Source organism: Hemibagrus wyckioides, linkage group LG19, assembly GCF_019097595.1.
Source record: "Hemibagrus wyckioides isolate EC202008001 linkage group LG19, SWU_Hwy_1.0, whole genome shotgun sequence".
Lineage (NCBI taxonomy): Eukaryota > Metazoa > Chordata > Actinopteri > Siluriformes > Bagridae > Hemibagrus > Hemibagrus wyckioides.
In genome coordinates this window covers 904125-932075 of record NC_080728.1, presented here as the reverse complement: position 1 = coordinate 932075, position 27951 = coordinate 904125, and the positions used below count along the sequence as shown (strand labels likewise).

The following is a 27951-nucleotide window of genomic DNA, read 5'->3' as shown; positions in this document are numbered from 1 at the left end:
CAAAAACAAAAACAACCAGACTGGATACAGATAATAAACAGGTTTCACCCTTTTTATTCATTTCATTGTACCGTTTATCCGAACTATCCACAGGTCACGGGGAGCCTCAAGGCAGGATACACCCTGGACAGTGTGCCAACCCATTGCTGAGCACACACACATTCACTTTAGAGACTCCAGTCAGCCTAGAAGCATGTCTTTGGACTGTGGGAGGAAACTGTCCAAGCACGGGGAGAACATGCAAACTCCACACACACAGTGAGAGGGAGCAAGACTTGAACCCAGGACGCTGGAGGTATAAGGCAAACATGCTAACCACTAAGCCACGCTGCCACCCCTTTTAATTCATATTAAAGGAAAAATAATAATACAGCAGTAACCTCTACACCATCATAGTTAAAAACCCTGTTATTCATCTTCAACTTTATTCTACAACACGTTATCCGTGGTTATGCATGTAAATTCTTAAGACAAAGAACAAATTATGAAACATCAATAATTAACTGCACAGGCTACAAAACAATGTAAGGAAATAAAAGTTATAAATAAGCATAAATTTCTATAAAACGCCAGTTATACAACAAGTAGGATACTTTACAATAGTTATGAATTATATACATATATTGCAATTCAATAAAAACAGAATCTTAATAAATTTTATTGCAGACCGCCCAACTTACCAGCAGCAATATCTGTTCTTTCTGCTGCCGTTTACCCACAATGCAATCATTACTATTCAAAAAGGATGTCAAATGTATTCACATGGCAGTCTGTTTGGACAGATAGAAAGGATGACAATAAAAAGGCCGACAGATTTTCTAACACAATCAAATATCTCCTCACTGTGCAGTTAAACTTCCCTGTGATGCAAATCCTGATCCTCATTGGGAGAGGAACAGAAAAGGTGGTAATTTCTCTGGCAAACTGCCTTTGATGAACTGCTCAGATGAACTCATCAGATAAACTCCAATTCTATCAGGTGAGAATTCCACCAATGTCCTTAAACTGTTCCTGTCCATTTTATTTCTCTCTTCCACTGACTGGGTTCAGCTCGAGTTTGTGTGGTTTTTCACATGCTGTTCTAAATAATCCTTCAGGTTTTTATGGGATTGAGATCCAGGGAATTTTATCCAGGGATCAGAGGTTGTTATACACTCAGTGTAGAATTGTGTACAGTCTGATTCACTCTGCATGATGAACACACACTTCTCACTTCTCTGAATCTGTTTAATGTGTTATAACTAAATGACTGATGTGTTTATAAACATCTTCTCTATTCCCCAACATGCAGGAACACTGGATTCTTCATCACACACAGATATTCATTACAGCCTGAATATAAAGGAAAAAAGATGTGAATTAATCAGCACAAAGTGGACTGTGGTACTTCATGATCAACATCATGTAATCATCTCTGCTCCAAGAGAAACATCATCATCTCCTGTTTATAATTAATCATTCAACATTTCTTCATTCTTACTAACATCTGTGTTCTAACATTTAGCTAGAACAAATGAGAACTTCCACAAGTTCTAACAGGATAATGAGCAGATATTTACCCATCACATCACTGCTCTTATCCAATCACAGGAGCTTTTTTAAATAACGAACACTACTGTGTCATTTAGTTCTTGTTCTACATTTATATTTAAGTGCAGACTTTAAGAAGAAGCTGAGGTGAATTTTACAGGAATGACAGAAGACACAATGTTCATTTACAATCACTCTCATGCACTCATTTGGGACATTTTGTAGACTCTGTCTGAATCCCTGTTTTCTGTCTTCACATGAATTTTAAATCAACACACTTTACTGAACACAAAACACCATTAAAGACAATTGTTAGAAAAATTCACATTAAATAGAATATAGTGACATTTTCTAAAACTGGTTTTATTTCCTAACCTGATAATCTGATATTTATTGGAAATAAAGAGAAATGTACAACTAATGATAATGAGGCTGAACTTTTATTAAAAGGTCATTACTCACATCAGAGTCTGTAGTTTGTAATGTTCATCATCCTTAAGATCAGAGAGCAGCTTCTTTCCCAAGTCTCCTAGATTATTCCTGGACAGATTCAGGTATCTCAGGTGTGAGGGGTTTGATCTCAGAGCTGAAGTCAGAGCAGCACAGCCTTCATCTGAGACTCCACAACCCCACAACCTGTAGAGAGACACAATGGCAATGTGTCAATTATATGCTATGTAAAATATAATGTGAGGCATTTCATTAGTTAAATTTTACATTTAAATTCACTGTAAAATATTTTTAAACTTTTATAGCTGACACAGTTAAAAGAATAAATCAACAGAATCCCTTAAATCCACAACTAGTATTTTTGTATTTAGTATTTTAACACAGAAATACGTGTTAGTGTGGTGGTTTCACAGTCCTCAGCTAAAATGTCGTATTGTGGAATTTTTTATTCTTTTCATTTTATTTTATTCTACTTTTAAATCATGGACAGTTAAAAAGCATTTAACCACATGTTGTACTATGCATTGCTGTGTATGTGATTAATAACATTTTAATTTAAATGTTTTCAGTAACTTTTTACATGTAAGGACTCGCTGGAAGCATGAATCCATAAGCGGATGTTTATTGATGACAGCGGGCAGAATCATAAACAGGTAAGCAGGCAAAGGGTCAAAACCGGAAAAGCAAAACACTAGGCAATCAAAACATAAACAGAAACCGAAACTCGTCATCTAGGCAGACAGGCAAGGATCATACACATCAAAGATAAATCAGGCAATATGCAAGGCTTTGTATGTGACGCAAGGAAACGATACTTCGTGTACAATCGAGGGAGCATGCTGCTTAAAAGCCCTAGAAACCGGAAACCAGGTTTACACAGTCAATATTCAGGCGAGGGCTCCCTCTGGTGGTCTGGACCTGCATGCACAGTGACATTACATCTCAACAAAAGTTGTGTTCAGTGTTCACATGAACAGATCTTGCATGAGAAGATCAGACTGTCAGTAATCAGACCTAAAACAGGGTCAGACTCTAATTAGTTTTTGGAGAAGTTGTTAGTTCATTGGTGTATTTTTTAAACCCAGACTGTGAAAGTGTAAATGGTTTATTCAGTATTGACAAGAACAACTGTGACTGTTATTTATACAGAATGTCTTTATCTATTATTATGACCTGGATGAAGATTAGACCATGATTTATCATTAATGTTTTAAAATATGATCTTACACCAGTTTCTCCAGTTTACAGTGAGGATTCTCCAGTACAGCAGAGAGACTCTTCACTCCTGAGTCTCCTAGATTATTCCAGGTCAGATTCAGTTCTCTCAGGTGTGAGGGGTTTGATCTCAGAGCTGAAGTCAGAGCAGCACAGCCTTCATCTGAGACTCCACAACTACGCAACCTGTATAGAGACACAATGACACACTCTTCATCACCAGATTATCTTAGTTTAAGACTTACTTTAAAGATGATGTTTGTGTAAATGATTTTATTATTCATTTGATTTTATTATTAATTGTATTATTATTATTCTAATGAACAATGTCATTAAAATGAGCACACTGAGTGTTAGTAAATTTTATTACAATGTTTTTATATATCTTATTAATTAACAATATTTGTAACAGCCATTTTATATTCATATCACTGTATTTCATCAGTTACTGTCAAATTTACATACACTGAATTTTAGGTGAATAGGTGGAGAGAGATGATTTGAAGGTTTTGTGTATTCATTACTTAATACATTTTATTTTCCACAGTGGAATCTTATTATCATTTAGTTTTTTATTAACATTTATATAAAACAAGCCCATTTTTTTTTATATTTGAACAAAACTTTATATTTTCTTATATATATTTTATATTTTTAAATACAGAGACCAACCACATTTCTGTTCTGTTTATAACATTTCATTGATTTGGCTGTAAAAAAAAAAAAAGAAAAAAAAAGGGTAATTAATATGCTCAAGTGAAATTTAAAAATGTAACTGATATTAATTGGATTATTAAATGTGATTACAAAAATTACGAGAAAAATAATTATGATGATCATTTTAACCATTGTCATGCAGTGCCCATACTTTTTCTCCAAATAAAGAAAAATTTAGAGGGTCATCAATCAGTTCTATATTCTGAAAGTGTGACCTGACCTTGTGTAACTATATCCAGCAGCTCAGCTAAAGAAAGTCCTTAAGACTTTCATTTTGGGTCAAAACTCTAGTGATTTCAGCAATGTCTTATATTTCTATTAATTAACTTTCTAATATTTTCACTGCACACAGCAACAATCTCATGAGATTTCATTTATTCAGTGAGTCACTAATATTATGACATGAGGCTCAACAAGGTTCCTGTTTAGTACATGTTCAGTGTAATTAAAATCCCCACCTAAGATTAACTCATCATCCTCTGAATTACTCTGAGTATCCAAAAAGTTATTTCAAATAGTTTTTTGTTCTACCTTGTCACATTAATATTTAGAGAATAGAGGTGTATTTCTCACATAATTGAAGAAAGTGGTTTTACTCATAGACATTATTTATCACAAAATGTGGAATAATACTAGTCCATTTTAGGACCTTAGAAAAAGAACTATAGAGAAAAATGGCATGGTTTTACATGAAAGTCTGTGAAACATCATCAGTGTGCAGTGAAAAGAAACAATCTTCCTCCTCAGGACATTGATGATGAACCTTAAACCTCTGCTCCAGTCTCACTATTAGAGCATGTGTCTTACTGAGGAGCAGGTCATGTGACTCTCAGAGAGATGATCTTACCTCAATATCTCCAGTTTACAGTGAGGATTCTCCAGTACAGCAGAGAGACTCTTCACTCCTGAGTCTCCTAGTTTATTATCAGACAGATTCAGGTATCTCAGGTGTGAGGGGTTTGATCTCAGAGCTGAAGTCAGAGCAGCACAGCCTTCATCTGAGACTCCACAATCCCACAACCTGTAGAGAGACACAATGACACTCTTCACTGGTTGTACACAGGGATGTTTCTAGAGTTTGATCAGTACTAGAGCACAGGCAACACAAGAATTTTACAAAAGTACTTCACAACATGTCATACTGTATATACAGTTTTATATGGGAGAAATAAAATTTGAATGTAAATATTTTCAGTAACTTTTCCCTGCTTCACATCTCAACAAAATATCTGTTTTTAATCAGTGTTCACATGAACAGATCTTTCTTGAGAAGATCAGACTGTCAGTAATCAGACCTAAAACATGATTAGACTCTAATTAGTTTTTGAAGAAGTTGTTAGATCATTGGTGTGTCAGAATGTCTTTATCTATTATTATGACCTGGATGGTGGACCGTCAGGGCCAGCAAGTCCTTCTCTGCTGGCCTAAACAGAAGTGATCTGAATCAATGACTTGAATGTGTATTAAATTATTCCCAGTAGTCTATTCTCTACATTTCATAGCTTTTCTCTCGGTTGCGCTGCTTCCAGTAGTGTATATTTATGATAAGAGTATTTATCCAATCATATTTTAGCTAGTGGCTGACATCATGTGTTGCCCAGCCTTAAGGCCTTTAGAATCAATAGTGCAGGCGCCCGGAGCTTAAAATAAGTGGCAATGAAACTGTTACTTTAACCAATCAGATTTCGAGTTGATGCCATCTAGCAGGCATATGATTATGTCAGCAATTTCCCGTCCTTTGATTGGATAATTGGAGTAGTCAGAGGAAGTGAACCGCACAAACTAAATAAAATATATATATTTTAACTCACAATGGCTGACAGAGGAGAAGAAATCGATTTGGTTGCAGACATCCTTACAAATGCATTTTCAAGGTGGACTGTAATAAAATGGACTGTTCCTTGAGAGATGTGAAATACTGTAGACTAATTTCTTTTTTACTTTGCTATTTAACGGTTGATTAGTATCTATTGCAGTGGCGTCATAATGATGGTATAGAAGTGGATCAATTCAGGAAGGACACCAGTGAAGGCCTAGGTGCGAAACGCACGGTCCGCCACTGTGATTTATCATTAATGATTAAAAATATGATCTTACTCCAGTGTCTCCAGTTTACAGTGAGGATTCTCCAGTACAGCAGAGAGACTCTTCACTCCTGAGTCTCCTAGATTATTCTCAGACAGATCCAGGTATCTCAGGTGTGAGGGGTTTGATCTCAGAGCTGAGGTCAGAGCAGCACAGCCCTTATCTAAGACACCACAATCCCAAAACCTGTAGAGAGACACAATGACACACTCTTTATCAACAGATATTTAAGACTTACTTTGCAGATGCGTTTTGTTTGTAAATGAATTTATTATTCAGAATGACACAAGGATTTAATATTATGTGTTTATTTTAATTAACAATGTCATTAAAATGATCACACTTAGTGTTAGATTTATATTCTCCTATGTATTGTGTGTGATATTAAACTATAAACAGCTGAAGGTGAACAGAAAACTGCAGGCTGACCACCAAATTTAATTAGAGAAAGAGAAAGCATATGACTTGTAAGACCTCTTAGATTTTTTACCAGTTAAATGAAGTAAAATACCGAGATTTAGATTAATTCTAAAGACAACCAGAAACAAAAAGTAAAAAAAGCACGCTTCTCTAAAGGTACTGGATATTAATTAGCTAATATAGTCCATGACTTTACCTACCTGCTCCGTTTCACACTCTTTTTAAATGTAACCGTTTAAATCAGCCCTCACCAGAGACCTACCAGCAACATATCTAAAAAAAACTGTCCTGAATTAATCTGGTATTTTAATTAACCCTTAAACATGAGTCAATCAAAAAGTGTTTGCCCCTACCCCACTGCCCACCCCCATCTGACTATCAACTCATTTTCTTTGGTTCTGAAGTGAAAAATGAGTTCCATAGAAAGCAGTACAAACAACACCAAAGCCTGAATCCCTGATGCTACTTAACCCACAAGCACCACCAGAACCAGCCCTACAGATAACACAGAGTTCCCTAGGTGCAGAACAATTCCCACCATAGCCCAATTCAAACAACAAAAGTATGGTGTCCATCTACTAATAAAGCCCTTGACCTGTCTAAGGAAAACCTTGGTACCCCAAGCAACATTTTAGCTTCGGACCAAGGCTGCATCTCCATTTTAGTCCTGCTTGATCTTAGTGCTGCATTCGACACAATAGATGATAACATTCTCTTAGATCGCTTACAAAATCACAGGGACAGGCATTAAAATGGTTTAGATCCTACCTGTCTGATCCATACCACTTTGTAGATTTAAATGGAGAACTGTCCAGTGTAGTGCCAGTGAAATACGGGGTTCCACAAGGGTCAGTTTTAGGACCTCTGCTTTTCTCGGTATACATGCTTCCATTGGGTGACATCATTAGAAGGCATGGGATTAGTTTCCATTGTTATGCCGATGATACCCAGTTATATATCTCATCAAAACCAGATGAAATATCTAATTTGTCTAGACTAACTGAGTGTGTTAAAGATATTAAAGATTGGATGACCGATAATTTTCTATTACTAAATTCTGATAAGACAGAGATATTACTTATTGGTACAAAACCCAGTACACAGAAGCTCTCGCAATTCAGCTTACATCTAGAAGGATGTACTGTTACTACTCGCTCAACAGTGAAAGACCTGGGTGTAATATTAGACAGCAACTTATCCTTTGAAAATCATATTTCCAATATTACAAAAACAGCCTTCTTCCATCTTAGAAATATTGCCAAGCTTAAGAACATTTTATCTGTATCTGATGCAGAAAAGCTAGTTCATGCATTCCTGACCTCCAGACTGGACTACTGTAATGCATTACTAGGTGTTTGTCCTGCATCTTCAATAAACAAGCTACAGTTAGTCCAGAATGCAGCCGCCAGAGTTCTTACCAGATCAAGAAAATATGATCATATAACCCCAATATTATCATCCCTGCACTGGCTACCTGGCTATAGAATTGACTATAAATTAGCTCTACTTACGTACAAGGCTCTAATTGGTTTAGCTCCCACCTATCTCTCCAGTCTTCTAACACGTTACAATCCACCACGCTCTTTAAGATCACAAAACTCCGGACTCCTAGTAGTTCCCATCAAAGTCCACAAAAGGGGGTAGAGCGTTTTCATATTTAGCTCCTAAACTTTGGAATAGTCTTCCTGACAGTGTTCGGGGCTCAGACACAGTCTCCCAGTTTAAATGTAGATTAAAGACTTATCTCTTTATCCTGGCAAACATCTAACACATCCCATAACCTTGTGCTCCAGTACATCTGATTAAATGCACATTATCATCTAGTGCTGCTAATATTATGAACAGCAGCTACGCTAATGCTGTTCCATTGTTTCCCTTCTTCTACCCATCCCGAGTCATACAGAGACTGTGCCGGCTCCAGTGGCATCCGGAGATGGACCAGCTCCAGCCGGGTTCTGCTTTGGGAGGATTGGGATATTCAAAGCAAAGCTGCCAATCTTATGTGGATGACAACAACCCCTTATTGATTTACATAACATTCTACACATGCTGTATCTGCATCACACAATTGAGTACACACAAATGCACAATATAATCACACTCTCTGCTGTCACCCAAATGAGGATGGGTTCCCTTTTGAGTCTGGTTCCTCTAAAGGTTTCTTCCTCATACCATCTAAGGGAGTTTTTCTTTGCCACAGTCGCCTCAGTCACCTCAGGCTTGCTCACTTGGGATAACATCTAGGACTGTTTGTCTGTCTGTCTGTTCATGTTTGTTGTTTTCTTATGTGGTTTCTCATGTAAAGCTGCTTTGAGAGAATGCACTTTGTTAAAAGCGCTATACAAATAAAATTGAATTGAATTGAATTATAATTCATAATGGAACCAATGAACTGAGAACGCAACAAAAATGGGTGGCCATATCTTAAAAGTCTGAGATTCTTAGTCAGCCTCACTTTTACTGATGCAAGAATCATTTATATCCACTCTACTGCCAAGACTGTACTTTCACCCTAAAACCATAAACCATATCAATGCCAGTATCTCAAGAGACTGCGCCCTCAAGTCCAATCTGCACATAGCTCATCACCCATCCCTCTGTGCATACACCCTCAATGACAGTGTCCACCTCAAGAAAGAACCGAGTCACTACTTCAGACCAAAACAAACTATGTTGATATAGCAACAGCCAGAGCAGAGCCTATACAGCCTACCACACAGTCTACTACAACAACCGAGATCCAGCAAACAAACCAAGTCTCAAGGAAAACCTGAAACCCCACAGGTACACCAGCTCACCAGCCCAATGCTGGACACAAGACCACTGCCACAGACATGGAAGCTTAACCAGGCTATTGTGCCCAATCTGCTGAATGCATGTCATCATGATGACTGCAATTATACACAGGCCCTCACAGGTGCAGAATATAATATACATAATATAAGAATATGAATAAGGATACAAGAAACATAAATGCTTAACCTTATCTGTTCTCATTTTGTAGACATAAAGACACTTCTTCCAATATGGGAGCACTGCAGTAGCATGCAGCGGCCACTCCAGATCCAAAATGGTGCTATTTGCATATTTAGCCCAACTTCTCAAAGTATATGGACACCAGGGACAGTGGTGTTCATGTATATGTCTGCCAGATGCTATTACAGTTCAGAAATCATGCAACAAACAACTTGTATGATGATGTGATGAACTCAGCTTGCTGCGAAGACCAGGCCTCCAAGTCCTCAGCATTGTCTGATGCTGGTGGCCAGGATAGGGGATGTCGGAAGTGGTGCTCGAGGAAGGGGAAGCGAGGAAAGCGGCCAGGTGTCCGTGCTAGGCTAAAAACAAACCGTAGCTGGCCGGCTCTCCTGTCCATTATTCTTCCAAACCTTTGCTCACTGTACAATAAACTGGACTATATCAAACTCCAGCGGACCATATAGCGAGAGTTCAGAGACTTCTTCGTCTTTATTTTCACGGCTCAGCGTCAGAGTTCCAGAAGCCACCATTCAGCTAGACAAGCTCACCTTCTTTCGTGCTGACAGGAATGCAGCTCTATTCGGTAAGACTCACGGTGTTGGTATGTGTGTTCACATCAACATGGAACTGTGCAAGAACTGTTCATTGCTAGTGGAGTTTGTGACTATTAGATGCAGGCCAATTCACCATTGTATTTGTTATCAGAGAGTACATTCCACCCAGCACTAATGCTAAGCAGGCACTATGTGAACTCCTTGGGGCAGAATTGGATAGAATCTCTACTCCACATTTATCTGCAGAATGCTCACCCTGATGGTCTGTTTATTATCACTAGAAATTTCAACAATGCAAATCTCAGAACAGTGCTCCCTACATTCCATCAGCATATAGAATTTGGAATGAGAGGGGTATCACCTCAAGGCTTTTGTATTGTCACATCTTCAAGGCCTGCCCACTCAAGGCCTTAAAAACTGTAACACAAGTTTCTTTTCAGTGGACTTGGAGACTATAGTACCACTGCAGTGTGTTCTGCTCTACAATAAAACATTCCTGCTGAACACCACTTCCTAGTCCCCTGGTCTGCTTCGGTGAATTGACAACAGAGACATAAAAACACTAAAGAGTTCATGAACTTTTAAGCCACTACAGTCATGTCAAGTTCTTAACTGACAGGCTAATTGAGATTACTAATTGTTATTAAAGATTGGAGCACAATAATTGTGATATCAATAACATTAAAGTTTTCAAATTCTGTCACTGAAATAATTTTCATTTCATTTCACTGCATTTTCATTTCAGACACATCAAGTTAAATTTTGCACTGTAGCTTCTTACATTCAACATTCAATTAAATTAAATTCAATTTATTTGTATAGCACCTTTTACAATGAACATTGTCTCAAAGCAGCTTTACAAAAGAAGAGAAACAGAGAAAGTGGAGGGAAAAAATGAAAAGAAAAAAATAACTAAATAACTAGAAATAAAAATAAATTATTAAATTAAATTATTAAACTATTTTATCCTTAATTTATTTTATCCCAAATGAGCAAGTCTGTGGCGACTTTGGCAAGGAAAAACTCCCTGGGATGGAATAAGGAAACCTTGAGAGGAATCAGGCTCAGAACCCATCCTCATTTGGGTGACACTAAACAGTAAATAATGTAACTGTAACTGACCTTTCTATAACAGCAATCAATGGCCGATGAGGGACTATTAGGTCATTTTAGTTTCTGAGTTCATTATAGACACTTATTCCTTGCTGTCACAAGCTGACGGATGAAATGGCAGATCTGTGATGGTGTGAAAGACGTCTGACCCATAGACTCCATCTGACCAAAAGAATAAACATCAGAGAGATTATCTTACCCCAGTTTCTCCAGTTTACAGTGAGGATTCTCCAGTACAGCAGAGAGACTCTTTACTCCTGAGTCTCCTAGATTATTCTCAGACAGATCCAGGTATCTCAGGTGTGAGGGGTTTGATCTCAGAGCTGAAGTCAGAGCAGCACAGCCTTCATCTGAGACATCACAATCCCACAACCTGTAGAGAGACACAATGACACACTCTTCATCAACAGATTTTTTATCTTTTATTTTTTATCTAGACTTACTTTAAAGATGATAGAGAGAGGTGAATTTCAAAAATAATTTATTATAATTACTTAAACACTGTAAGTAAATTAAATACTTTATTATCATTAACTGTGTTTTATTATATAAGTAAAAGACTTACTCTACTAAACAAATCGTAATCACAAGATTTTTTGCTCTACTGAACCATCATGCTCCAATATTACATCTCTGTGAGTGGCAAAAGTATGAGAACCTTTGCTTTCAGTATCTGCTGTGATCCCATTTCTACTGGATTAAGGTCAGGACTTCCAATCCAAAACATTAACTGTTCCTCTTTAGTCATTCTTTGGTAGAATGACTTAGGCGCTTATGGTCGTTGTCTTGCTGCATGACCAATTTTCATTGTTCCATCAGTGATGACAAGCTGTCCTGGCCCAGATGCAGCAAAACAGGCCTCAACCATGATACAACCACCATGTTTCACAGAAAGTATAAGGTTCTTATACTGGAATGCAGTGACGTTCTTTCTCTAAAGATAAAACTTCTTATTTAAACCAAAAGTTATTCCTATTTTGGTCAACAATCATTTTTCCAGTAGTCCTCTGACTTGTCCACATAATCTTTAGCAAGGCTTATTGCTCTGACATGTACACCAAAGTTGTTCAGTGTTCTCTGTTCAGATCTCTGTTCTAAATAAAGCAAGACACTCAGTGACACCTTGTTGTAATCTTATTGATTTAAAACAAATGGAGTTTAATTGGGCCTTCAAATTAACTGCTAATCCAAGGTTCAAATACTTTTGCCACTCACAGATATGTAATATTGGATCATTTTCCTGAATAAATAAAGTATAAGATCTTAAGTATAAGATTTTTTTTCTCATTTGTTTGATATGGTCCACTAGTGTAGGTTTTGTGTATTCACTACTGAATCATTTTCTTTTCCACAGTTGGTATCATGTATCACAGGCCTACTTTTATTTTATTTTGTTTATTATTTTTAAATACAGAGACCTTTTTTGTGTTTATAAAAATAAATGTCAGATCTAAAAATATATTTCTGATGTGAAAATATACATGATTCAATTTAATCAATTGTGATTCAAATTAGGAGCAAAATAATTGCTTTGATCATTTTAACTGTTATCATGCAGAACATTCTTTTTCTCCAGTTAAAGAACAATTTAGAGGGTCTAAATGTGTAACCTGCCAAGAGCACCTTGTGTAACTTTATCCAGCAGTTCAGCTAAAGAAATGATCTTTTCCATAAAAAATTCTTTATGGGATTTCATTTATTCAATGAGTCACTAATATTATGACATGAGACTCAACAAGGTTCCTGTTTAGTACATGTTCAGTGTAATTAAAATCGCCACCTAAGATTAACTCATCCTCTGAATTACTCTGAGTATCCAAAAAGTTATTTCAAATAGTTTTTGTTCTCTCACCACATTTATATTTAAACATGCGTATTTCTCCCAAAAATGAGGAAAAGAACATAGTATCTCAGTCAAAAAACACAGAAATATGATGCTTACGTATTTTCATTACTAACATTAATCAACTGAGCATTATGTGTAATAAGGATTTTCTACAACTGATACATTTTCTGATTAGTGACCAAAGGTAGATTTCTTTTGTGCAGACAATTAGATTCATTTTTCAGGAATAATGTAATCTTCATTGCTCAACATTTGAAGGAATTTTTGTTGTGGCTATACCATGCTAACAGAACAGTGTTTTACAAAATAACCAAGGAACTTCAACAAAAAAACTTTATTTTGTAGAAACACAATGATCAAAATTAGAGAATGCATGGATTACAACTAAATTTCTGAAGGTTACAACAGTCAACAATTAGTAGGAAGTTCCTTGCTTTGAAATGACCTCAGCACATCTGAGGCCATAGGAGTAGTCTCTCACACTCCTCTGGTGTGATTTTGGTTCACTCTTCTTCCAGTCTCTCCAACAATTCAGTGACTGTAGTGGGATTGTTGGCCTAAACTTTGTCACCAATGATTTTCCAGAGGTTTTCTATTGGGTCTATCAGGACTGGCCATTTCATTATTTCAATGTTTTCAGCTTCAAGGAACTTCTTTACCCATTTTGCTGTGTGACAGGGTGCATCATGCATGAAAATTGCTGGCTGATTGGGTGATGAATGAAGGGAAGGAACTGCATGTTGTCGAAGAAGCGTCTAATAAATATTTGCATTCACTCTGCCATGCAGCTGTACAAGAGGCCCAACTCCTGCTGCAGAAAATATCCCCCAAACCATGACACTTCCCCCTCCACCTTTCACTGACTGACTGAGAAATTAGCACCAGGTGCAAGATTAACACCAATAACTGGGAGTTATAAAGCATGTTCTCTAAATTTGATCAGTGATCTTTTTCAAATCTCACCAAATGTTAGGAAGAAAAATTATACATGCAAAGAAATCAAACCATAGATCCATAGGTCCATAATTTAAGTGTGCTCCAGTATTAACACAAACTGAAACACATTACATCTTATTATATCCTCTGATTACAGTGTAGGACTTTCAGGGGAAAGACATGGTGTGGCCTCTGTTTCAGAGAAGATAAACTCTTTATTGAACTAGTCCGCTACACGGCTACACACCACACAAAAATGTTACTGAGCAACGTGATTCAATGCAGCTTCTTAAAGCAGCAGCTCCCAGAGAATGAAAACTGGGGTTTTCAAAACATTATAACAGAGCTTATTTGGGTGAGCCAGGACTCCAAGTGTGTGGGCCCGGGCCCCTGTAGGGCTGCTGTTATTTAGAATTTTTGATATTAAATTACATTTGGATATACTGTGTGTACAGGAGACCAGGTGGAAGGATAGCAAGGCTCGTAGTATAGGAGCAGGATTCAAGCTGTTTTATTATGGTATGGATAGTAAGAGAAATGGGGTAGGTGTGGTCCTGAAGGAGGAGTTTGTGAGGAATGTTCTGGAGGTGATGAGATTGTCAGACAGGGTGATGAGTCTGAAGTTGGAGGTTGAAGGGGTGATGTTGAATGTTGTTAGTGGTTATGCCCCACAGGTAGGTTGTGAGTTAGAGGAGAAAGAGAGATTCTGGAGTGAATTAGATGAGGTGATAGAGAGTATTCCCACGGGGGAGAGAGTGGTGATAGGAGCAGATTTAAATGGACATGTTGGTGAGGGGAACACAGGTGATGAGGAGGTGATGGGCAAGTTTGGAGTTAAGGAAAGGAACCTTGAAGGACAGATGGTAGTGGACTTTGCTAAGAGGATGGACATGGCTGTGGTTAACACTTATTTTCAGAAGAGGGAGGAGCATAGAGTGACTTACAAGAGTGGAGGTAGGAGCACACAGGTAGACTACATCCTATGTAGAAGAGGCAATCTGAAAGAGATTAGTGACTGTAAAGTGGTAGTGGGAGAGAGTGTAGCCAGACAGCATAGGATGGTGGTGTGTAGGATGAATCTGATGGTCTGTAAGCAGAGGTCAAAGATAGAGATGGAGAAGAAAACCAAGTGGTAGAAGCTGAAAAAGGAGGAATGTTGTGAGAAATTTAGACAGAAGTTGAGGCAGGCTCTGGGTGGGCAGGTAGTGCTGCCAGATGACTGGGAAACTACAGCAGAAGTGATCAGGGAGACAGGAAGAAAGGTGCTGGGTGTGTCATCTGGAAGGAGGAAAGAAGATAAGGAGACTTGGTGGTGGAATGAGGAAGTTCAGGATAGTATTCAGAGGAAGAGGTTAGTCAAGAAGAAGTGGGACATGGACAGGACTGAAGAGAATAGACAGGAATACAAGGAGTTACAGCACAGAGTGAAGAGGGAGGGGTCTAAGCAGAAGGCATATGATAAGTTGTACACTAGGTTAGACACTAGAGAAGGACAGAAGGACTTGTACAGGTTAGATAGGCAGAGGGATCGAGATGGGAAGGTGCTCACAAGTGAGGAGAGTGTACAGAGGAGATGGAAGGAGAACTTTGAAGAGCTGATGAATGAGGAAAATGTGAGGGAAAAAAAAAAGAGTAGAAGGGGTGAACTCTGTGGAACAGAAAGTAGATAAGATTAGAAAGGATGAAGTCAGGAAGGCTTTGAAGAGGATGAAAAGTCGAAAGGCAGTTGGTCCTGACGACATCCTGGTGGAGGTCTGGAAGTGTCTAGGAGAGGCAGCAGTGGAATTTTTAACTAGTCTGTTTAACAGGGTTTTAGAGAGTGAGAAGATGCCTGAGGAATGGAGAAGAAGTGTATTAGTGCCGATCTTTAAGAATAAGGGTGATGTGCAGAGTTGCAGCAACTATAGGGGGATAAAGTTGATGAGCCATACAATGAAGCTCTGGGAAAGAGTAGTGGAAGCTAGGTTAAGGAAGGTAGTGGAAATTTGTGAGCAGCAGTATGGCTTCATGCCCAGAAAGAGCACAACAGATGCAATTTTTGCTCTGAGAATGTTGATGGAGAAGTATAGGGATGGTCAGAGAGAGCTGCACTGTGTGTTTGTAGACTTGGAGAAAGCGTATGACAGGGTGCCAAGAGAAGAGCTGTGGTACTGTATGAGGAAGTCAGGAGTAGCAGAGAAGTATGTCAGAGTGGTGCAGGACATGTATGAGAGGAGCAGGACAGTGGTGAGGTGTGCTGTAGGTCAGACAGAGGAGTTCAGAGTGGAGGTGGGACTGCATCAGGGATCGGCTCTGAGCCCCTTCCTGTTTGCTATGGTGATGGACCAGTTGTCAGAGGAGGTCAGACAGGAGACTCCTTGGACAATGATGTTTGCAGAAGACATTGTGATCTGTAGTGAGAGCAGGGAGCAGGTGGAGGAAAACCTGGAGAGGTGGAGGTTTGTGCTGGGGCGAAGAGGAATGAAAGTCAGTGGTAGTAAGACTGAGTACATGTGTGTGAATGAAAGGGAGGGAAGTGGAACAGTAAGATTACAGGGTGAAGAGGTGAAGAAGGTACAGGAGTTTAAGTACTTGGGGTCAACAGTCCAGAGTAATGGAGAGTGTGGGAAAGAGGTAAAGAAGCGAGTGCAGGCAGGTTGGAATGGGTGGAGAAAGGTGTCAGGAGTTCTGTGTGATAGAAAAATATCAGCGAGAATCAAAGGGAAGGTGTACAGGACAGTGGTGAGACCAGCCATGCTGTATGGTTTAGAGACAGTGTCACTGAGACAGAAACAGGAGTCAGAGCTGGAGGTAGCAGAGCTGAAGATGTTGAGGTTCCTTTTGGGAGTGACACGGTAGGAGGAAAAGAGGAAGGCCAAAGAGGAGGTATATGGATGTCATAAATGAGGATATGAAGCTAGTGGGTGTAAGTGTTGAGGATGCAGAAGATAGGGATAGGTGGAGAGAGACGATTCGCTGTGGATACCGCTGAAGCCGAAAGAAGAAGAAGATATTAAATTCCACTGAGCTACAAAAATATTTCTGGATTTAATAGTTTCTCTCGTTTTTTTCTTTAATGCATATGTGATTCTGGAGAGAAATCATTATCACTTATTTGTTCTGCATGTTGTATTGTTACAGAAAGTTTCAGGTGAAAAACAACACTGCTTTTAGTGAGTTATTGTGACTCTCAGAGAGATGATCTTACCTCAGTGTCTCCACTTTACAGTGAGGATTCTCCAGTCCAGCAGAGAGACTCTTCACTCCTGAGTCTCCTAGATTATTCCCAGACAGATCCAGTGTTTTCACAGTCAGATGCAGTTCTCTCAGATTGGAGGTTTCTGATCTGAGTGCTGAGTCCAGAGCTGAACAACTCTTCACTCCAAGTGAATCACAGCTGATACTGAAGGAAATAAAATAAAACATAATGAACTCACACTAGTGCAAATGATCAAACACACCCTCAAAATGCTGAAATTTCAAACACCAGTTAGACAATATGCCAATAAAAAGACAATAAAAGGGACACTGCAGCCTATTTGCTGATGCCATTAAAATAAAGTTAGTAGATAACTACAGCTAAGAAGAGTAGGGTTTCCTCCCGTCCTATAGAATGTGGGATTAGTGTTAAAAATAAAACACTGTGTCTCTTATTGAGTTAATATGTGATATTATTTGTTATGTTACTTCATTTCATACACTTCCACATGTCCACATGCCGTGAGAGCTTGTATGTCAGAGTCATCGTTGTCATGGTTATGGAGATTCAGTCACACAGTTCTTAAGAAAATGACCAACAGAAATACCATGTGAAACACAAGAATTTCCCTTTAAATGCTGTAATAGTAGTTTACAGTAAGAGATGATTTGAACTGAAGTAAGAGTCTGTCCAATAATGTTAAATATAAAACTAGAAAAGACCAAAATTCATGAGATTAACTCGACCCTAAATCTGACCTTCAGGTCAAAACATCCCAAAGTCCATGTCAGAGTGTTTTCAGTTTCTCTCTTTCTAACACTGTAACAGTAGAACAGTTATATTCAGCTTTACTTACATTGCTTTTCTGGATGCTGCAATCACAGGCATCATCTTCAGAACAACAGTTTCTGTTATCTTATCTGTACTGAAATATTTACTTAGGTCAAATTCTTCCAGCTCCTGTGCTGATGTCAGTAACACAAACACCAGAGCAGACCACTGTGAAGAAGAGAGGTCACTTTGTTTTCCAGATTTCAGGTAGTGTTGGATTTCCTCCACTAGAGAATCATCACCCAGTTCATTCAGACAGTGGAACAGATTGATGGATTTCTCTGTAGGAAGATCTTCACTGATCTTCTTCTTAATGTACTGAACTGTTTCCTCTATGGTCTGGGAGATACTTCCTGTCTGTGTTACTAAAGCATGTAAGAGTTTTTGATTGGACTCCAGTGAGAGACCCAGAAGAAAGCGAAGGAAAAGATCCAGATGTGCAGTCTGACTTTCTAAAGTCTGATCTACAGCACTCTTGTTTAAATTGAAGATCATAATTTCTTCTGTCTTCTGTGTGGAGACACAATTCTGTATCAGAACATTTCTCTTCTCCTTCATGAAGGTCAGGTGCACATACAGAGCTGCGAGATGCTCCTGAATGGTCAGATGAACAAAGCAGTACACTTTACTCTGGTGAAGCCCAAACTCCTCTCTGAAGATCTGTGTACACACACCTGAGTACACTGCTGCTTCTCTCACATCAATGTCACACTCTCTCAGGTCTTCCTCATAGAAGATCAGGTTCCCTTTCTTCAGCTGCTGAAAAGCCAGTTGTCCCAGTTTAAGAAGCATTTCTTCATCACTCTCCAGCTTCTTGGAGTATTTTTCTCTTATGATGTTTGTCTGAATGATGAGGAAGTGTGTGTACATTTGAGTCAGAGTCTTGGGGATCTCTCCACTCTCTGCTTCACCCAACATTCTCTCTAGAACAGTGGCTGAAATCCAGCAGAAGACTGGGATGTGGCACATGATGTAGAGACTTCTTAATGACTTCAGGTGTGTGATGATGTTATTGGCCAGGCTCTGGTCACTGATTCTCTTCCTGAAGTACTCCTCCTTCTGTGGGTCACTGAACCCTCGTACCTCTGTGACTCGATGCACACACTCAGAGGGGATTTGATCAGCTGCTGCTGGTCGGGAGGTGATCCAGATGAGAGCAGAGGGAAGCAGATTCCCTTTGATCAGGTTTATCAGCAGCTCCTGCACTGATGCTGATTCAGTTACATCACACACTTTCACTGTGTTCTGGAAATCCAGAGGAAAACGACACTCGTCCAATCCGTCAAAAATGAACAGAACCTTTTCCAAACTGGACATTTCTGTTTCTTTTGTTTCCTTAAAACAGACATGAAGGAGCTCCATCAGACTCAGTTTCTGGTCCTTCATCAAATTCAGCTCTCTGAAAGGAAGTGGAAATATGAGGTGGACGTCCTGATTGGCTTTCCCTTCAGCCCAGTCCAGAATGAACTTCTGCACAGAGACTGTTTTTCCGATGCCAGCGACTCCCTTTGTCAGAACAGTTCTGATGGGTTTGTCTTGTTCAGATAAAGGCTTAAAGATGTCATTACATTTGATTGGTGTTTCCTCTGTTGTTGTTCTCCTGGACGCTGCCTCCATCTGTCTCACCTCATGTTCATTATTGACTTCTCCACTGTCTCCCTCTGTGATGTAGAGCTCTGTGTAGATGTCATTCAGGAGTGTTTGGGTTCCCAGGTTTATCATCACTCCATTCAAACACTGAAACTTCTTCATCAGATTTAATCTGAACTTTTTCTGGACTTCATTTACAGCAGCAGATTCTGGGTGGTTCCTGTGATATGGTGAAGCAGGAAGATGTGGTGAGACATGGGCTTTAATTATTAGACTTTAAGATCACTTTTTTCTGACTGGTTACCACAGATAGTTCTTTATGATCTTCTCACTATGTGTTTGTCTTCATCTACTGTATGTTTTCTATAATCTAATCACTCTGTAGTTAATAACAGCAGAGAGGTTTATAACACCAGTGTGTCAGTGTCACAGTCATGTTGGTTTGGATCTTACCCTGTATCTGTAATGACCACCTCTGTTCTGTCTCCTGCCTCCTGCAGAACACTGTGAACAAAAAATTTACACAGCTTTAAATGTCACATGATTAAGGAACATTACGATACTGGAGATAAAACACTAGTCCTACAGTATTTTCATTCTAGTAATTCTAGATTTATTTCTGTGTGGCTGTTAGGGATGTAACTGAATACATCACTCTGAATGAACAGGTAATGTATTTTAAACAGATAGAAAAACAGATGGGGTTTGTAAGAAATCATGTCAGAAAGGTTCACAGGTATAAAATCCCTAACTATAGCCAGTATAATACTACAGCCTGGATGTGACACCAGTCCCTCACACATGGGGCAACATATGGTGAATCCAGAAAGTATTCACAGCTTCACTTTTTCCCAATTTTTTATGTTACAGTCTTATTTCAAAATGGATTAAGTTCATTATTTTCCTTAAATTTCTTCAAACAATACCCCATAATGACAGTGTGAAAGAAGCATTTTTTTGCAAATTTATTTAAAAAAAAAAAAAAAAAATTACATGTACATAAGTATTCACAGCCTTTGCCATAACACTCAAAATTCAGCTCTTGTCCATCCTGTTTCCACTGATCATCCTTGAGATGTTTCTTGAGGGGAGTCCACCTGTGGTAGATTCAGTTGATTGGACATGATAGAAAGGCACACATGTCTATATATAGGTCCCACAGTTAACAGTGCATGTCAGAGCACAAACCAAGCCATAAAGAAGGAATTGTCTGTAGACCGCCGAGACAGGATTGTATTGAGGCACAGATCTGGGAAAGGGAACAGCATTGAAGGTCCCAGTGAGCACGTTGGCCTCCATCATCCATAAATGAATAAGTCTGGAACCACCAGGACACTTCCTAGAGCGAGCCCCTGGCCAAACCAAGTGATCGGGGGAGAAGGGCCTTAGTCAAGGAGGTGACCAAGAACCCAATGGTCACTCTGAAAGAGGTCCAGCATTTCTCTGTGGAAACAGGAGAACCTTCTAGAAGAACATCTATTTCTGCAGCACTCCACCAATCAGGCTTGTATGGTAGAGTAGGAAGACACTCCTCAGTAAAAGGCACATGACAGTCTACCTGGAGTTTGCCAAAAAACACCTGAAGGACTTTCAGACCATGAGAAATATATTCAACATCCACACAGCATCATACTGTGGGGATGTTTTTTAGTGGCAGGAACTGGAAGACAAGTCAGGGTCGAAAGAAAGATGAATGCAGAAATGTACAGAGACATCCTTGATAAATCCTGCTCCAGAGTGCTCTGGACCTCAGACTGGGTGCGATGGTTCATCTTCCAATTGGACAATGACTGTAAGCACACAGCCAAGATGGCTACAGGACAACTCTGTGGATGTCTTTGAGTGGCACAGCCAGAGCAAAGACTTGAACCCGATGGAACATCTCTGGAGAGATCTGTGGCTGTGCACCGACGCCTGATGGAAACCTACATGGACAAGGGGAGAACATGTGAAACTCCACACAGAAAGACACTGGAGACCCTGGAGCTGTGAGGGAGCAACTTGTATTTCATCAAAATAACGTTAAATAATAAATACTTATAATAATAATAATTAAATAATAAAAACACATTTCTGTCAGTCTGCAGATACTTTCATTATCTTTCTGTGTGACTTCGGAAATTTTTATTCAGTGCTTTTCTCTGTCTCAGTATTAAGTCTCAGATTAAAGGATGAAGTCTATGCTATAAAACTTTGAAAATTCAAATTTTATTGGTCACATACGAAAATCATACACAGTATGACATGCAGTGAAATGCTTTTTACGACTGTCCTACATATGAAGAAAGAAAAAAGAGTAAAATTAAAGTGTGTGGACATGAAAAAATATAGGGATATAGGTAAAAGATATAGAGGAAAATAGGAAACAATATAGAACATATAATGTCTGGTAGAGAATTTAAGAAAAATTTCCTGTGTCTATATGTTAGATTTTTTTTTATTTTAGCCAATTAATCATAAACACATAACTCTTCATGGAAATACCACCAACCAACGGTAATCTCACAGTTACAGTGTTTTAGTATTTATTTGCCTTCCTGTTCATGCACTTAAATTTCCATTTAAGTGTGACTTCATCATCAAAAGCACAAGACCCTGCAGCGGATAGTGAGGACAGCTGAAAAGATCATCGGAGTCTCTCTCCCCTCTTTCAATGACATTTACACTACACACTGCATCCGCAAAGCTAACAGTGTTGTGGATGACCCCACACACCCCTCACACACACTCTTACACACCCCACACACCCCTCACACACACTCTTACACACCCCACACACCCCTCACACACACTCTTACACACCCCTCACACCCCTCACACACACTCTTACACACCCCACACACCCCTCACACACACTCTTACACACCCCACACACCCCTCACACACACTCTTACACACCCCACACACCCCTCACACACACTCTTACACACCCCACACACCCCTCACACACACTCTTACACACCCCACACACCCCTCACACACACTCTTACACACCCCACACACCCCTCACACACACTCTTACACACCCCACACACCCCTCACACACACTCTTACACACCCCACACACCCCTCACACACACTCTTACACACCCCACACACCCCTCACACACACTCTTACACACCCCACACACCCCTCACACACACTCTTACACACCCCACACACCCCTCACACACACTCTTACACACCCCACACACCCCTCACACACACTCTTACACACCCCACACACCCCTCACACACACTCTTACACACCCCTCACACCCCTCACACACACTCTTACACACCCCACACACCCCTCACACACACTCTTACACACCCCACACACCCCTCACACACACTCTTACACACCCCACACACCCCTCACACACACTCTTACACACCCCACACACCCCTCACACACACTCTTACACACCCCACACACACACTCTTACACACCCCACACACCCCTCACACACACTCTTACACACCCCACACACCCCTCACACACACTCTTACACACCCCACACACCCCTCACACACACTCTTACACACCCCTCACACCCCTCACACACACTCTTACACACCCCACACACCCCTCACACACACTCTTACACACCCCACACACCCCTCACACACACTCTTACACACCCCACACACCCCTCACACACACTCTTACACACCCCACACACCCCTCACACACACTCTTACACACCCCACACACCCCTCACACACACACTCTTACACACCCCACACACCCCTCACACACACACTCTTACACACCCCACACACCCCTCACACACACTCTTACACACCCCACACACCCCTCACACACACTCTTACACACCCCACACACCCCTCACACACACACTCTTACACACCCCACACACCCCTCACACACACACTCTTACACACCCCACACACCCCTCACACACACACTCTTACACACCCCACACACCCCTCACACACACTCTTACACACCCCACACACCCCTCACACACACTCTTACACACCCCACACACCCCTCACACACACTCTTACACACCCCACACACCCCTCACACACACTCTTACACACCCCACACACCCCTCACACACACTCTTACACACCCCACACACCCCTCACACACACTCTTACACACCCCACACACCCCTCACACACACTCTTACACACCCCACACACCCCTCACACACACTCTTACACACCCCACACACCCCTCACACACACTCTTACACACCCCACACACCCCTCACACACACTCTTACACACCCCACACACCCCTCACACACACTCTTACACACCCCACACACCCCTCACACACACTCTTACACACCCCACACACCCCTCACACACACTCTTACACACCCCACACCCCCCACACACACACTCTTACACACCCCACACACCCCACACACACACTCTTACACACCCCACACACCCCACACACACACTCTTACACACCCCACACACACTCTTACACACCCCACACACCCCACACACACACTCTTACACACCCCACACACACTCTTACACACCCCACACACCCCACACACACACTCTTACACACCCCACACACACTCTTACACACCCCACACACCCTTACACACCCCACACACCCCTCACACACACTCTTACACACCCCACACACACTCTTACACACCCCACACACCCCTCACACACACTCTTACACACCCCACACACCCCTCACACACACTCTTACACACCCCACACACCCCTCACACACACTCTTACACACCCCACACACCCCTCACACACACTCTTACACACCCCACACACCCCTCACACACACTCTTACACACCCCTCACACCCCACACACCCCTCACACACACTCTTACACACCCCACACACACACTCTTACACACCCCACACACCCCTCACACACACTCTTACACACCCCACACACCCCTCACACACACTCTTACACACCCCACACACCCCTCACACACACTCTTACACACCCCACACACCCCTCACACACACTCTTACACACCCCTCACACACACTCTTACACACCCCACACACCCCACACACACACTCTTACACACCCCACACACCCCACACACACACTCTTACACACCCCACACACACACTCTTACACACCCCACACACCCACTCTTACACACCCCACACACCCCTCACACACACTCTTACACACCCCACACACCCCTCACACACACTCTTACACACCCCACACACCCTTACACACCTCTCACACACACCCTTACACACCCCACACACCCCTCACACACACTCTTACACACCCCACACACCCCTCACACAAACTCTTACACACCCCACACACCCCTCACACACACTCTTACACACCCCTCACACACACTCTTACACACCCCACACACCCCTCACACACACTCTTACACACCCCTCACACACACTCTTACACACCCCTCACACACACTCTTACACACCCCACACACCCCTCACACACACTCTTCACCCTCCTGCCATCTGGAAAGAGGTACCGGAGCATTCGGGTCCAAGTCCCTGTGGACCCGAATGTCTCTGTGTTACAGACTGTGTAACAGTTTCTTTCCTCAAGCCATCAGGCTCCTCAACACCCAGGACTGAACTGTACAAAACTCTCTCTCTCTCTCACACACACACACACACTCTTCACCCTGCCATGTAATACTTGCACTACTTTGTACTCTGCACTACTCTGTACACACAATAACACTCTCACTGTACATCTTTTTCTGTACATCTGTGTGCACACTGCACTGACACTTTACTCCCCGTTCAATTCATTTATATTTGCCTTATATATACATCTACATATATATTTATATATTTATCTTACATATGCACACTGTACTTAATGTATTCATTTGCTACACCATTTCAAAGTTGACCCTTTTATCTACATATATGCATATACTGTACCTTCTATATATTATAGAGTCTACACACATATATTTATTTATATTGTTTTATTTTTCACATATACTATATATATACACTATATTGTACTGTATTATATTAGTGTATTATATTTTTGTTTTTATATTTGTTTTTTTATATTTAGTTTTATATAGCAGTTTTATATTTCTCTACATTATATATTACATTACTATTTTTATTATTATTTTTATTTTATTTTTCATTATTTATAATATTTACTGCTATATTGATACTACATATACATACATTATATATATATATATATATATATATACACATACATATATTTGCATATGCAGATCTGACACTTGACTTTCAAGTTATTTTCGTTTGTGATTTCTACCATTTAATTTTCCCTACTTTTCCCTATATATTCTTAACTATATCCCCTATTTTTCATGTCCACACTTTAAATTTTTCTTTTTTACTCTTTCTTTTTTATGTAAGACAGTCGTAAAAAGCATTTCCCTACATGACGTACTGTGTATGATTTCATATGTGACCAATAAAATTTGAATTTGATCTGGAAAGAGGTACCGGAGCATTCGGGACTCACAACCAGACTGTTGAACAGTTTCGTTCCTCAAGCCAACAGGCTCCTCAACACCCAGGACTGAACTGTACAAAACTCTCTCTCTCTCACACACACACACACACACACACACACACAGTGTGAACAGACTCACAATATAATGTTTAACGTTTTCATTTTATTTGCTCTACTTCAACCGCTGCTACTGCATTTTTGCACAATCCATACTGTCATGCTGCTTTATACATGTTTACAAACATATGTTATTAGATACCTGGTGGATACAGTTTTTTCTAGTTTGCACACTCCATTTTGTTTTTTTGTATTCCTGTTTTTGCACTGTCTTGTCTTTGTACTGTTTGGAACTAGTTGCACTTTATGTAGCTAGGACAAACTTCTTTATTATTTGTTGTATGTTGTTTGTGTAGCACCAGGGTCCTGGAGAAACATTGTTTTATTTCACTGTGTACTGCATCAGCCATATGTGATTGAACTGACAATAAAAGCTTCTTGACTTTATCAGTGACGTTAACAGTGAGGAGACGTTACCTGTGTAGAAGTGAGGAGTCTCCATTTTTAAACCTCTGAGGAGGATCCATAGACTGATCACTCTTCATGGAGATACAGCTGGGTGCTGGTGATTCTGATCTCTCTCCCTGGAGTTTACTGTACAACATAATACACAGTGCTTTACTCATTTATATGCACTCTTTACTGTTTTTAACTCACTTCTTTATTTAGTAATGATTTAATTTTACCTACAATAAATCTGAAATCTGTTAGATTAGTTAGATCTGTTAGATGTTAGGAAATCATGAGTTAAAATATTTGTTTTACATGTACTCAGTAAACAATTTAGATATGAATGTTTAATGACTAGAACACCAGGATGTTGTAGGTTACCAGTTGTTTGATGGTGGGGAAATATTATCTGTGTCCAGATCAGGAGTCTCCATCTCTGAATATTAGTAAAGTTTCTACAAACACACAGCTGAGTCCTGAAGAGTCTGATCTCTTCTACTGGAATAGATCACACTCCTAGAAAACACACACACACACACACACACACACACACACACACACACACACACACAACAGTGTATTTTGCATTCAGCTACATGTAATAGATACAGCACTTACACACACAGCCCATGGGCTTCACCCTGATAAATGCCCTAATCTGACCAACTGAACCAAGTTTAAATCTGTGTTTTATATTAAAACATCTTATGTACCAAAACGGAAAAGAAATTTGAAAAAAGAAAGAACCCATCTCATAGGTTTGTACTGCATTTGGGTTGACTGAGCTCTTATCTTAATTCATCGATTAAACAAGTTACACTGTCATTTAATTTAGTATCAAGAAAAAGCAGCACAACAATTTAAACCTGTGTAAACTCCACTGAGCTGCTCCTCTGATGGACACCATGCTTCACCATACAATATGACCAATAAATTAAGCCCCGCCTCCATTAGCTCACAGGTGTGTTGTGATTGGCCAGAATCACAGAACCCCCCCCCCAGGAATCCCGGATGTTTACTTCTTTCGAATGTTTATCATAGAGAGCTTGATTTTAATAGTTTTTCCACCACAAACGTTACAGATTCATGTTCAGGTTCCGCTGAATTTCAGTCTTACAGACACACCATAACTACTGCTTCCATACTGCAACCGACAGAAATGTGACGAAATATATATTTTTGAAACACATTATGTTTGTTCCACACTGATAAAACTATAATCTCCAAACTTTCTGAATATTTAATTCATGAGAAATTAAAGAGAGGAAACCGAGAAGCCTGTAAGAGTACATACCCGATATAAACCTGTTTTACAGGTAAGGTTGTACCTGTACCTCACCGCCGCAGATTTCCTACTGCTGATTTTACACGAGTTTTATTTACAATATCTCCGGATTCTTCTTATGTAAAGTCATTTATAACATGACATTAATCACCGTTTCTGTTTTTTTGTTTTTAATTCTCCGAACACTCCAATAAATGGAGTCGAGTCTGAGTGAGAAACTCTTTCACTTTAAGAAGGAAGAGTCATTACAGAT

General features: G+C 40.1%; 1 protein-coding gene across 2 annotated transcripts; it reads right to left on the bottom strand.

The window, feature by feature from the left end:
- Window positions 1-25: 25 nt before the first annotated feature.
- Window positions 26-27951, bottom strand: LOC131369956 (NACHT, LRR and PYD domains-containing protein 12-like). Of its 2 annotated transcripts, XM_058416875.1 has the most exons (12): window positions 27708-27951; window positions 26795-26929; window positions 26441-26557; window positions 19898-19948; window positions 17880-19664; window positions 17033-17227; window positions 11263-11436; window positions 6010-6183; window positions 4760-4933; window positions 3208-3381; window positions 1993-2166; window positions 26-1332 (listed from the first exon to the last, which is right to left on the bottom strand). In XM_058416875.1, the coding sequence occupies exons 2-12, from the start codon at window positions 26845-26847 to the stop codon at window positions 1326-1328; spliced, it is 3078 nt and encodes a 1025-aa protein (XP_058272858.1). In that variant the 5' UTR covers window positions 26848-26929; window positions 27708-27951; the 3' UTR covers window positions 26-1325. The 2 variants fall into 2 exon arrangements, with proteins under 2 accessions (XP_058272858.1, XP_058272859.1); XM_058416876.1 differs by lacking the exons at window positions 26-1332; window positions 1993-2166 and adding an exon at window positions 2180-2898.

Bases quoted from the DNA above. Each gene is read 5' to 3' on its own strand.
- LOC131369956 (XM_058416875.1), bottom strand. From the start codon at position 26,847: ATGGAGACTCCTGATCTGGACACAGATAATATTTCCCCACCATCAAAC. The intron at 19,949-26,440 runs GTAACGTCTCCT...TTTTGTTCACAG, and splicing joins GACTCCTCACTTCTACACAG to TGTTCTGCAGGAGGCAGGAG. The intron at 19,665-19,897 runs GTAAGATCCAAA...ACCATATCACAG, and splicing joins GTGGTCATTACAGATACAGG to GAACCACCCAGAATCTGCTG.